This window comes from Danio rerio, chromosome 3 (genome assembly GCF_052040795.2).
Source record: "Danio rerio strain M-AB ecotype USA chromosome 3, GRCz13ab, whole genome shotgun sequence".
Lineage (NCBI taxonomy): Eukaryota > Metazoa > Chordata > Actinopteri > Cypriniformes > Danionidae > Danio > Danio rerio.
In genome coordinates, this window is record NC_141023.1 from 23,782,365 (window position 1) to 23,795,734 (window position 13,370).

At 35.3% G+C, this 13,370-nt stretch overlaps 1 protein-coding gene across 5 annotated transcripts in view; it reads left to right on the plus strand.

The window, feature by feature from the left end:
• The window catches only part of pvalb6 (parvalbumin 6), a 137,443-nt gene that overhangs the window by 41,381 nt on the left and 82,692 nt on the right, over positions 1-13,370 (plus strand). The window contains exon 3 of one of the 5 annotated variants that reach the window (XM_087242379.1): positions 11,272-11,483. The exons of 3 other annotated variants lie outside the window; for them this stretch is intronic. In XM_087242379.1, the coding sequence (XP_087098505.1) occupies positions 11,421-11,483 (63 nt within the window). In that variant the 5' untranslated portion in view covers positions 11,272-11,420. The remainder of the gene's footprint in view (positions 1-11,271; positions 11,484-13,370) is intronic. One more of the 5 variants, XM_087242380.1, reaches the window with a different exon arrangement.

A 13,370-nucleotide genomic window follows, 5' to 3' on the forward strand; every position in this document is an offset into this window, starting at 1 on the left:
TTCAATATTCTTCAGAATATCCTGTATTGTTCAACATATTAAAGCCACACATGCTCATTGTGGATATGCACCCCTGTCTACATTTCTGGAGAGCGTTAAACATATAACCAGAGGAACATTTGGCTGCATTTCATCTTTAAAATGAACGTTGCGGTGCCGTATGACATCGCCGATGGCTTCTGCTCCTTTTAGTGCTACTTCCGGCCGCTTTCTCTGCTTAGACAGCTTTTCCAGTGTTACCAGTTTGCCCAGTAGCTCATCGCATAAGCCGATGAACTGAGTAGAGCTGAGTTGACCGTGACGACGGGGTTTTATGTGAGAAGATGACGTGTGACAGAAATTTGAGATTATTAAAAAGCATACACAGCGGCCTCTGGCGGATTTGCAAAAACAAAAAACTGTGAGCAGACCTACCTCCAGTTATTTATTTTGTTGCATCCAAAAATGTAGACCTGGGTATATATCTATAATGTGCATAGGTTGTATTCTAGAAGCGTATAAAAGTTTAGACCCAACTAAGTGTAAGTAAATTTTCACTTGTTAATGACCTTCCTTTTAAGGCAAAACCAATCACATTCTTGACCTTTTTTTGTTTAGTAAGTTACTTTCATCAAAATTAAGTTACTTTTGTCCACAGAAGTATGACTACATTTCCAAACATATTATATTGTTTATATTGTATTGAGTTTTGTTTGTAAAAGGAATCTGCCAACAGCAGAATCTGACAGCACAACGAAATCTGATCATATGCCTTTTTTTAAATATTAAACTTAAAATGCTTTCTAAAATTAGTAGCTAAACATCTTTCATCAGTCAATGGATCTTTCTACAAAAACATCATTTTATGGCTAAATCAATCAATCAATCAATCAATCAATCAATCAATCAATCAATCAATCAATCAATCAATCAATCAATCAATCAATCAATCAATCAATCAATCAATCAATCAATCAATCAATCAATCAATCAGTCAGTCAGTCAGTCAGTCAGTCAGTCAGTCAGTCAGTCTGTCTGCCTGCCTGCCTCTCTCTCTCTCTCTCTCTCTCTCTCTCTCTCTCTCTCTCTCTCTCTCTCTCTCTCTCTATATCTATCTATCTATCTATCTATCTATCTATCTATCTATCTATCTATCTATCTATCTATCTATCTATCTATCTATCTATCTATCTATCTATCTATCTATCTATCTATCTATCTATCTATCTATCTAACACTTTACCACAACCAAGATTGACCAAAGTGCTTTACACCAGTAAAAACAAATTATACAGCACAACTAAAAAGCAGACAATGGAAAACAATACAAGAATGATCAATAAAATACAATAAAAACATTAAAAGATGTGTCAGTGCTATGCTTTAAAAGACTATTTAAACAAGTGAGTCTCTAGCTTGACTTTAAAAAGTCTACATAAATGTCTACAAATCATTTTCTTTTTAACATTTAAATTTAGACTACACTATTTAATCTTTTTTGACTTCATAAAAACACTAAAATGACAGCTTAAATTTTTTTTTTTGGATATTTATTTAAAGGTCACATATACCATTTGTTGTCACTAGTAACACCTGCCTACCGTATTGCTTTTTTGGCACTTTTAAAATAATATTATTTCTTGACAAATATTTTTTTCAGCACATGTAGTCAGAATAACAGAACAATAACGATGATGCAACAAACAAGGAGATCCTGTGTATTTGTTTCAAGTTTGTTAAATGTGTGTTTTGATGATATTAGTTAATTTTCGCAGCCATACATTTGCTGCAACAATTATTAACAAGTATGTAATCTTTTAAATCTTAAATCTTGAGTGTATTTTCTTTTCATTTATGACACATCTCAACACATTTTTATTAATGTACCAGGGGAAAAACACATCAACACCAGAGACACGATGACTCACCAGTGATAGAAATAATGATCATTATTGGTGTTACAGAAGAAAAGTAACACCAGTAACACCAATGTAATTTTTTTTTTCATGAAAAATGCTTTTTACAAAAAATTTGCTCTGCTGTAAGATATCAAACTGCATGCTGACAATTGAGGTAGAATAGTCCATCTAGGTGAAGTTTTAAAGCTAATTTGAGAGGAGCATGTTATGTGATTGATCTCAGCTGGTCTCTTATCTTATTATCAATAAACCAATCAGATTAATCCAAACGTACTATAATTAGCCCATTTCATCTTTCTTTCCATCTCTTCATTTTAAGGAATCCTTTCATCCACCTCATCGCCCCCTTTCCTCGTTTACCAGGGGGAGCTCTTGAGAACTACCTGATCTCGGACCCCCTAACATGCTAATTGACCAGGCAGGAGCCCTGGGTTCAATTATCTCAGAGCTCGAGGTGCTCTCCCGGGACAGCATGCCAAACCTGCTATTAATGTCAAGTAATGTTTAAGTGTGAACTCCTTGAAATTACCTTTTTACAAGGATGTCTGACGCCAAGTAATGATTTAAAAAAAAAATTTTTAATGTGAATTTACTACATGTCAGTTGCGTCGATTCGCTCGTGAATTCTCTCACAGCATAATGGGATGGCATTATAGAATCATCAGAATCTTGCTGGAGGTAGTAGGACATCCGGATACTTCTCACCTTCTGTTTTTTGAATTCTATGTTGCAGACGTACAGTACTACTCAGCTTGCATACTGTTTTACTTGTATAGTTTTTAGTGGGTAATAGTGTAATGGTCAGTATAGCAAATAAAGCCCCGCCTTCTACTGTAGGAGCCAATCATTGACCACTTTACCCTGACGAGTCTCCAGGGAAGGGGGTTGGACCAGACGTGAGTTTCTGCAGATTTTGTGTGATTCAAACATTTAAAAATGAAACTAAAGTCACAGTTGCTTGTTTAATTTTATTGCTGATTCCTAATATAAAATGTAATCATAAGTTTGGCAGAATGCCTGAGCAGACATTTTAAAGATGGCTGCTGCATAAAATGACATGCCTTAAAGGGACTTTGCAACTATATATTATGGAAGTCTGCGATTTCAGTTGGCGTTTCTGTGTGGAGTTTGCATATTCTTCCCTTGTTTGTATGGGTTTCCTTCAGGTGCTTTTGTTTTTCCCCACAGTCTAAAGACAAGCGCTATACAGTAGGTGAATTGAATAAGCTAAATTGTCTGTAGTGTATGTGTGTGAATGGGTGTGTATGGATGATTCCCAGGGGTTGCGGGTGGGGCATCTGCTGTGTTAAACATATGCTGGATAAGTAGGCAGTTCATTTCGCTGTGACGATCCCTGATGAATAAAGGGACCAAGCCGAAGGAAAATTAATGATTTAATTATAATAGATGAAATCAGTATGTTATAATGATTTTCAAAAGATCCTGTGGCATTGAATTAACTGCCATTTGCATTAAAAAATACTGATTACAATAATACACAAATTCTGACTTTATTTTTGTGTAAATAAATGCAGGCTTGCTGAACAGAAGAGACTTCTTTCAAAATCAATAACAAATGTGTCAAAACCCTTCTCTGGAACTGTACATTGATTAATTGTTAACCATGCATGTGAAATCACCCAGTGTTTTGTAACAAATTATTGCTAAAACTTCACTTCTACCAGAGAAGTATGTCTCAGCTATGAATTAAAAGAGCTTTAGGCTTTTATTCCATGGTCTAATACTTTGGCTTTCATGCTCTCTTCATTCTTGATGTCTGAATATGTGTGCTGTTGGCAAAGATATATGAATTAAAGACTTCACTTACTCGTGATATGAAACTGCGACATTTCCTGACCGCAGGGGACAGGCCGTAAATGAGATACCGGTTTTCCTGCCACAAAAATACTTTGTATAACTGCTTGAGCTTTGGCTGGATGACAGCTGGCAGCCTTCGTGAAATCCGCATCTACGCGAATGCCATACTGATGTTAAATCAGCATGCTTTGAGAGAGCTTCTGCAATGTCGTCTTCTAAGAATATCCCAGCATTTTGGGGGCGACAATTATTTTTACATTTTCACTGTTGCGTGTATCAGAATGTTGTACAATAATGTTCACTCTACTGTAAGTCTCCAAGCCTTCACTGCAAACCGCCGCATAATTGTTGTGATATTTGGATGGATGGGCAGTTTATTAAGCTCTTAATCCAATACTTGAATCGTTTTATTAATCGCTGCTGCAGGACGTTTGGGTTCTCGTGACTAGACAACTGGCAGTCAGTTTTTACTTGGACTTCTCACGAATGTTGATGTCTGTCAAACCACATGTTAAATACAACAAAGGAAGATGAAGAAAGATTGTGTGAAGATATGATGCACAGCTGCAGAACCTGTTTTTTTTTTTTTTTTTTTTTGAGCAGAACAAGCCTTTGCAGATCACATTGTCTTCATGAGCGACAACATGTCTTTTAACAATATGCATCATTGATGTCATGGGAAATAAAAGTGTTCATATAACCTATTGCTTATGTGTGAACGACTAGATAGAAGGCTCTTTGTTTCACAGACGAACGTGCTGTAAATATGCACAGAAGGGTAGAGTAAAATAGGATGGTATATTCTGCATATTGAGAGTACATGCTGTGGTTTTGCACAAGATAAGAAAAGAGCTGAAAATGTTTGCAAACTTGTGAGTACTGAAAAGTTTACAGACAAAAACAGTTGAAAATATAGTTTTATTTTATTTCCTTTTTATTGGTGTTTAACAACACCATACATCAGTATACAATACAACATAGGAAAAATTACAGACTGCCTTAGTTTTCTTATTTTCAGTTTTATTTTCTCAACATTAAGTTTGCTTGCTCATTGGTGCTTTTTTCATGTCCTGGGACATTTTAAACATAATTTCAAGAGTTCACACTGAGATATTGCTTGATGATAATAATAGCAGGTTTGGCATGATGTCCCGGGAGAGAACCCTGAGCTCAAAGATAATTGAGCCCAGGGCTCCTGTCTGGTTGATAGCGTGAGCCAGGGCCAGTTACGTTTCCACTGTCACTTCCGGGACCTGATCGGGCCAAAGCAGGGAATCCTCTGGCAGATTTTCGGCCCGCTGAATACCTTGGACCAAAGAGGGCAAGCTGGGGCTTCGGGGCTAAGTAAAAGGAGAGGCAGAGTTTGTCCGAGTCTGGTAAAAATGGCATGCCGCCATTACACTAGTTTTCCGGTCACATGAGTACATGCGCCAACAAAAATAAATAAGGGAAAGAAAAACATAGCTGCTCAGTTGAAGTCAGAATTATTAGCCCCCCTTTGATTTTTTTTTTTTCTCTTTTTTTAAATATTTACCAAGTAATGTTTAACAGAGCAAGGACATTTTCGCAGAATGTTTGATAATATTTTTTCTTCTGAAGAAAGTCTTTTTATTTATTTTTTTCGGATAGAATAAAAGCAATTTTAATTTTCAAACACCAATTTAAGGACAAAATTATTAGCCGCTTTAAACTATATATTTTTTTCGATAGTCTACAGAAAAAACATCATTATACATGTTACCCTAACCAGTTAACCTAATTAACCTAGTTAAGCCTTTAAATGTCACTTAAGCTGGAGTGTCTTGAAAAATATTTCTTGTCATCACGGCAAAGATAAAATAAATCCGTTATTAGAAATGAGTTATTAAAACTATAATGTTTAGAAATGTGTTGAACAAATCTTCTCAAAATTAACAAGGCTAATAATTCAGGGGGGCTAATAATTCTGACTTCAACTGTAGGCTATTCCATAAAACACCTAATAGGCCGGGATCTTTTTACTTATGATTGTCTTTATGTATTCCTTTTGAATGTTAGGCTCTTGCATAAAATAATAAAGTAGTTTTAATTTATAAGTAATATTTACAATATAAATAAACTAATCTTTTTCAAGCCATTTTAAACTTTCATTTTACTAAAAAAAGATTGTAGATATTAAAAAAAAAACAATAAACAAAGGAAGAGTTGTGACATATTATTTATAAAGATTTTTTATAGGATGATATTAATCAAATCATGCAAACAGCACTTTTTGGGACCATCAGAAACAACCTTCTTTTCTGTCATCCAGTCCTGCACAGCGCTGCTTTACAAATGGATTGGGGAAAAACTGCACGTAATAAAATGTGTTCTATGACCTCAAACAAATGTTTGTTTTTATATGATGTGGTAAAATTTAAAAATGAAATTTTAATTGTAGCGCTTGACTGGATAGCTGCTGTGCGCAACGAAATATAGGCTATATTTTATTACTTGCTCTTACACCTGTCTGTCCTAAAACGGTTTACTTAAGATAGCTGAGTAATATGCACCACACGTAAATTTTTCTCTTAAATAAAGGGGAATTACCTATTAAGTGTCATATGGCCCATGGAAATATTAATATGTTTTAGGTCTCTCCGGAGCACTTGGGCTGAATTTTTGATGATGTCTATCAAAACAAGGATGTTATAAAATACATTTTAAACCGAGTTATTACCTGAAAATTTCTGTGGTTTTATTTTATGGATGGTGCAGTGGGTCATCCCTCTGTTAGTGGCGAGACTACTTGATGCACGATGCCAACAGTTGGTTGGGTAAACAAATAAAAAGAATGAAAGTACATAGGCCTGTGTGTGTAGACATAATGTAATGCTGTACAGTAACAGGTCATTTGTTTGTTTCGGTTGTCTTCATTTCAATTGTTTCGTGAAGATGTGATGGTGTGCGTTATCTGCCTGATTCCCACTGAACTGGGCGAGTTGTGTGACGTTTGATTTGGGGGCCGTTCTGGCAGTGGGGTTTGCGTGGCGCGCTGCGAGCTACTAGCCCCACAGTAAAAACACGACCTGATTTCAGTCTAACTGCTCATGCTCCCGGGCTATTGGAACAGCCTGGCCTGATAAAAGCCCTGGCATGCACTGGCCCGACAGTGGAAATACGGCTAATGAGCTTGTGAGGGGTTACGAGATCATGTACTGTAGTTCTTGAGAGCTCACCCTGGTAAAGGAGGAAAGGTGGAGATGGGGCGGATTATTCAAAGAATGAAGATAATTCAATTCAATACAACTTTATTTGTATAGCGCTTTTACAATGTAGATTGTGTCAAAGCAGCTTTACATAAATGGTCATAGTAATTGGAACAGAGTACTTAAGTTTTTAGATTAGGGAGTAATGCTAGTTGCGCTATTTATAGTGAGTTTGGAATGATCCAATTGGTTTGCTAATGATTACAGATGAGAGACCAGCTGCGGTCAATCATATCACGTGCTCCTCTCAAAATTAGTTTTTGAAACTTCACTTTGTGTCCATTCAGTCACATAAAACACCCCGAGCCTTCAGAATTAAAGAAGTTACATGTTTTTTTTTTAAACACTTTATTTATGCATCAGATGAACTGTGGATGATGTGCTGTAATCACTTTATGCTACAATTCTAGCAAAACACGTTCATAAAATCAATGATCAAAAGGTTTCATTTGTACATGAATGCAAAAATCAATCAACCTACAGAGTAGCTTCTGCAAACTGTTTTCACTTTGGTGTGTGGTGTATTACAAATATCGACTATCTTGATCGAGAATGCACAGTACTGTATATCCTGTAGATAACAACTGATCCCTTTCAAGTTTTGTGTTTGTTCTGGTTGATATATCTTTTGGTGACTTATTATTCAGTGCAAGATTATAGGCTTGTGGGTTTTGGGTTTATGTTTCCGTAAGATAATGATAAATATTGAACAGTTTCATTTTCGCTTATTTCTAGCTTCAGCCAAACTAGGATGGTGGTGTACAATTTGTTTTATTTTGTATTTTTATGCTCTGTGATGGATTTATTCTTAGAGCAGTTTTACCTTCTCAGAGTTGCGTATGTGTGAAAGTTTGCATATTCACACATGAGTGATATCTACATTCCCCTATTTTTAATTAGATGTACGCTCGATTCAGTAGAATTTCACACCTTTACGCTTTGGTCGCTTTTGTGCCTGTTTAAATATATAGAGAAAATGTTCAGTGTCACTGTGTATTTATTCTTATTGTGAACTTGTGTAACACAAACTTCGGAGAGTAACAATTTAAGTAAGATTGACGTATTTTAAAAATAAAGTCTTTCGTTTTTTGACAACATTTGAAATATTATGGTCTGTTCTTTTCATTTTGTTAAGCAGCTTTCATGCAATCTACATTGTGAAAAGCTAAAAAAGGTGAATTAAACTGAATTGTTGTGCTATTCAGACATTTATAGCACTTATTAGTCATTTAGCGCCTGACACTACATAACAGAAGATGACATTTGAATCTGTGACTCAATCTAGAGAAACATTTCTGAAAATCATGTACCCTTGAGTATAAATGTCTTTTACTGGCTTCTTGGCCTTTTTTTAACAGTATCACTCTGTTAACTAAGCACCATTTTGCCCATGCGTTTGCTTTTCTAAAACCTTTCTCTAGAAGTGTTGCACTCTCAAGTCTTCTAAACATGACTTCCTGCTGAAAGTGTCTTTCCTTTTTTTTTTTCAGTGTGAACTTGAGAAGCCACAATTATTTCAAACTTCCTTATTTTATTTTATTTTCCATTGCAGGTTGGTTTTCATCAAGTGTTTCTGAGTTGTGCTAAACTCTAAAACCAGATTGTGACTAATTCTGAACCTGTGGGAAGGTTCTGTCCAAAAATGACTTTCACTTCACATTATTGCTTTACAGGAATTGTTATTGTGCATGTGTGTGTGTGTGTGTGTGTGTGTGTGTGTGTGTGTGTTTGTTTTTCATCTGTAGACTGTACCTTAAAACATACACTGAACCAGTTTACGGTGCATAAATTGTGGGTTTTTAAATGAGTTGATGTGGTGTGGTGTATTTTAGGGTCTGTAATACCTGGAAATGTATAATACTTGGGGAAATTTCTGAGGACTTGAAGAGAATGTGAACAGAATCAGACTGTGACTGTATCAAACAAGTAGAAAATGATCATTATAAAATGTAACCCCAGACCACAAAACCTTGAGTCTTAAGTTGCAAGGAGTATATTTTTGATAATACTCAAAAATGGAACAAAATGTCAGATTTTTCTTTTAGGCCTGAAATGATCAGGATATTATGTAAAGGCCATCTTCCATGATGACATCCTGTGAATTTCCCATTGTAACTACAGTATGTTAAAACTCTGTTCTAAGTAATATGCTCTGCTAAACACTTCATATTGACACATTTTCAATGTAAAAGTATGAAAGTATCAAATATCAAAGTATATTTTCTTAACATTTTAGATTTTTTTTAAATGGTTCTGATCCAAGTAGGTGTCCAATCATAACAAGCCATGCATCAATGGAAAACATTTATTCAGCTTTCAGATCACAAGTAAACGCCTACAATATGACTGATTTTGTGATCCAAGGCCACAAATGTCCATAATAAAATAAGGATTACAAGTACTTTGTTACATACAAATGTGACTTTTAAACTTATTCACTGGATAATTGTGTTACAGTAGAAAATGAAAGTTTGTCCCTATGGTGCCACCTAGAGCCCTTTTCTCTACATTTCCTCTACTTCAAGTGCAGACATGCCAGTGAAAGAGTTTTACGTGAGATTCACCTCTTGACAGCACACCTCCTACTAGCACAAGTGATTACGGACACAACAACACGCACGTGGTTGTTTCCAGACAGTTCCTTCGTAATGATTTCCTTAGAAACTTTTTTCTATATGATGCAATACTGCTTTCAGACGTCAGTCTACTTCCTGTGAGCACACATTTCCATCTTTGTTACTGAATTTAGTCTTAAATTTAGCCTTGTAGTCATATGCCCTGGTAATGTTTATATTTTGATTAAATCCTATGATATTAAAGGCTATGAAAACAAATAGAATGAATGTACAGTGGTCAGCATATATAAGTTCACCCCTCACAAATCTATCTTTTACTTTCATATTTTGAATAGGAAGCTATAGAATATTATATTTGTGCATATTAGTCAGTACTGAAACCATATCTAGAGCTTATCTAACAAAATAACTTATGATAACTGTCCAAAAACTAGTGCAGCCAAATTTATATGTTATAGAAAAATATTAAATACAAACTTAAAAAAAGAGTAAAGATCAAGAGCAAAAAGTAATAAAAAAATGGTTTGAATTTTGTATGTTTTTTTGTTGGTATTTTTTAAATAATATTTTGCTTGAATTTAATTGTATTATCTTTTAATTTCTAAATATGTTTGGTGGCTAAAATAATATTTTAATATCTGTTTAATAAATCTGTTTCGTTTAAATGCACCAAAATACATTGCCTATATTCACTGAGAAATGGAGAAAAATATTCATTTTCAAAATGGGATATGTTTACACTGTGTAAAAATCCAATACTATTTGAACAGTACATTCTATAGACAAAAACAATGCTTTTTAAAGCAGAAGTTAAGTTCCCCAAATTATTCTGAATAACTCATTACAATAATAATTTCACAGTTACTTCAATCATAAATAAATTTTATGAGATACTGAAGGCTCATGCTCCTCTGTCAGCAAGATGGAAATAGTTTCACGATTTTTTACAATTTTTAGATGAAGATACCACTGTACTGAGTTGTACATTTATGCACTGAGGAAAACACAACATATCAAACACATTAAACAGTGCAGATAGCCAAGCTTTTAGCAGCACAAACTTCTTCAAACTATACATATTTACTATATTTTATGTTCTGGGGTGACACGCAGTGGGTAGCACATTCGCCTCACAGCAAAGAGGTCGCTGGTTCAATCCTTGGCTCAGTTGGCGTTTCTGTGTGGAGTTTGCATGTTCTCCCTGCGTTCGCGTGGGTTTCCTCCGGGTACTCCGGTTTCCCCCACAGTCCAAAGACATGTGGTACAGGTGAATTGGGTCGGTGTAAGTGTGGATGTTTCCCAGAGATGGGTTGCAGCTGGAAGGGCATCCGCTGCGTAAAAACTTGCTGGATAAGTTGGCGGTTCATTCCGCTGTGGCGACCCCAGATTAATAAAGGGACTAAGCCGACAAGAAAATTAATAAATGAATGAATGAAATATGTTCCGGATTTATCTTTGGGGCAAATTGAATTACCCACATCCCCCGCAGCAGCTCACTCTGTGTCATTCATTCGATTTAATATACACTCATACTAAACTATTTTTGTATATCAATATATACAGTATTTATTTTGCCATTTCATATATACAGTATAGCATAACAGTCAAAATACCAACCAGCCTTGTTATAACCACATATTTCCTGATAAGGAGATTAATTTTCTCATTTACTGTAGTCATATGACGCACTTTCAAAAAGTTTCAGAGTGATTAATGCTAATGGAAGACTGATGTAGTCTAATGCTGTTGCAGTGTGTCCTTTCTTGTTCTTCAGCATGCTTAAGCTGTGGACTGTGATGCTGCTTTGAGAGCTACAGTGTGTGTGTTTGATCCAGAGGGAATCACAAAGGCTGTATGTCCTTCATGCTAGAGCTGCACAATTGACTCTTCAGCAGGCCGGAATGGACTACAATCCCCATCGGATATCAACAGGATATCGCATCCTCTCTATAGTTGATATTCAAGTGAGTTAAATCAAGACCTTGAAATTCCAACTGAGAGTTTGAAGCATATACAGAAACATGACTGCTTGGCCGGAATGTCTAGTTTGTATCTAGTTAAACATTTTTTTAAGGGGAATAAAGTGTATATATTACATTTCACTCTCATCTAAGCTTCATAAATATGCATATTGCAATTCAACAGTTTATACAGCAAAAACACGTATTATATATGATTATATAAGCTCACTCAGTATTACACACATTGTGTGATTGCGAATGAAAACGTACTTTGGATCGGAAGCATACTTGAATATGCTGTTGCATCATAATTTTCAAGGCTTGTTTTGCATCTTTTATGAAAGCAGTTTGATCAAGGTGGCTGTAAAGGATCGAGGCAAGTTTGTTTAGAAAGGGGTAAATGTACGGCCCCATTTTATAGTAAGTTTCCCTAACTAATATGTACTTGCACTGAAATTAATAATTTGTTACAATGTACTTATTATGTAAATACATGTTTTTACATTGTGCTTAAGGTTGATTACATACCTGCATGTAATTGCCTTTGTCATACATTTTAGAATTACACTATACCTGACTAAAGTCTTGTTGTCGATACCAGTTCTAAGAGCAACAAATAACTTGACTTCAAAATAATCATTTGGAAAAGTTGTAGATTTTTTTATGGTGAATCCTCAGTTGAACTGCATCACAATCATCACAAATACTGCAGAAGACCTATTGGAACTCGCATGGACCCAAGATTCTCAGAGAAATCAGTCAAGTTTGGTGAAGGAAAAATCATGGTTTGGGGTTACATTCAGTATGGGGGTGTGCAAGAGATCTGCAGAGTGGATGCCAACATCAACAGCCTGAGGAATCAAGACATTTGTGCTGCCCATAACATTACAAACCACAGGAGAAGGCAAATTCTTCGCCCAGTCACCAGATATTAACATTATTGAGCATTGGGTAAGATGAAGGCACTGAAGATGAAATCAAAGAATCTTGATGAACTCTGGGAGTCCTGCAAGATGCTTTCTTTGCCATTCCAGATGACTTATTTGAGTTCTAAAAGTTATTTGAGTCATTGCAGAGATGTTGATGCAGTCCTCCAAGCTCATGGGAGTCATAGACAATATTAATTATGTTTCCACTGTACCCTGACTTTATATTCCATACTGTATATTATTTCTGTTAAGAGACCAGACTTTTGTCTAAACAAAATCAGACCTTACTGTCCTAATTAAATCATTAAAAAATAAAGGTAAGATCATATTTTATTTTGGTGAAATAAGCTTTGTTCAAAGGCCTTTGTCTTTCATAAAAGCCGTTCATATAAATTAGAAATGAAGTTATTATTTGTTGTTCTTAAAGGTTAGTGTACACTGTGGCCCATCCCTTATACTTTAACTCACGCTTAAACCTACCCATACCACCAAACCTGTCCCAACCTGACCCGTATCCCACCTTAATATCACCAGAACTGTTCTGCAACACATTATCAACACATTAGGTACATTGTATTTATATTTTGAAGTACCTGTACATGGTAGTTAAGGACACCTAATATGAAGTGGGACCAAATGTACAAGAATTTATGCTTTATCGAAACTGCTATATAGCAAACTCAAACACTTAATTTTGATTCGTGAACACATCTCTTATTGAATGCAGTCACACAGTCAAAGGTGAAGCATCATCTCAAAATCAACATGTACTTTCATAATTATTGTTAATAACGTGATGACAAAGATTTGGAAACCCATAAAATAAAACATTCTCAAATGAGTCTTTTACAGTTAACAGGTTTTTTTTTCTGTGACAGGGGTATGAAAAGGGCCATAAAACTTTACAGACAAATTTTTTCAGTTCTTTTTAAATGTTTAAAGCTTAAATTACTAATTATTA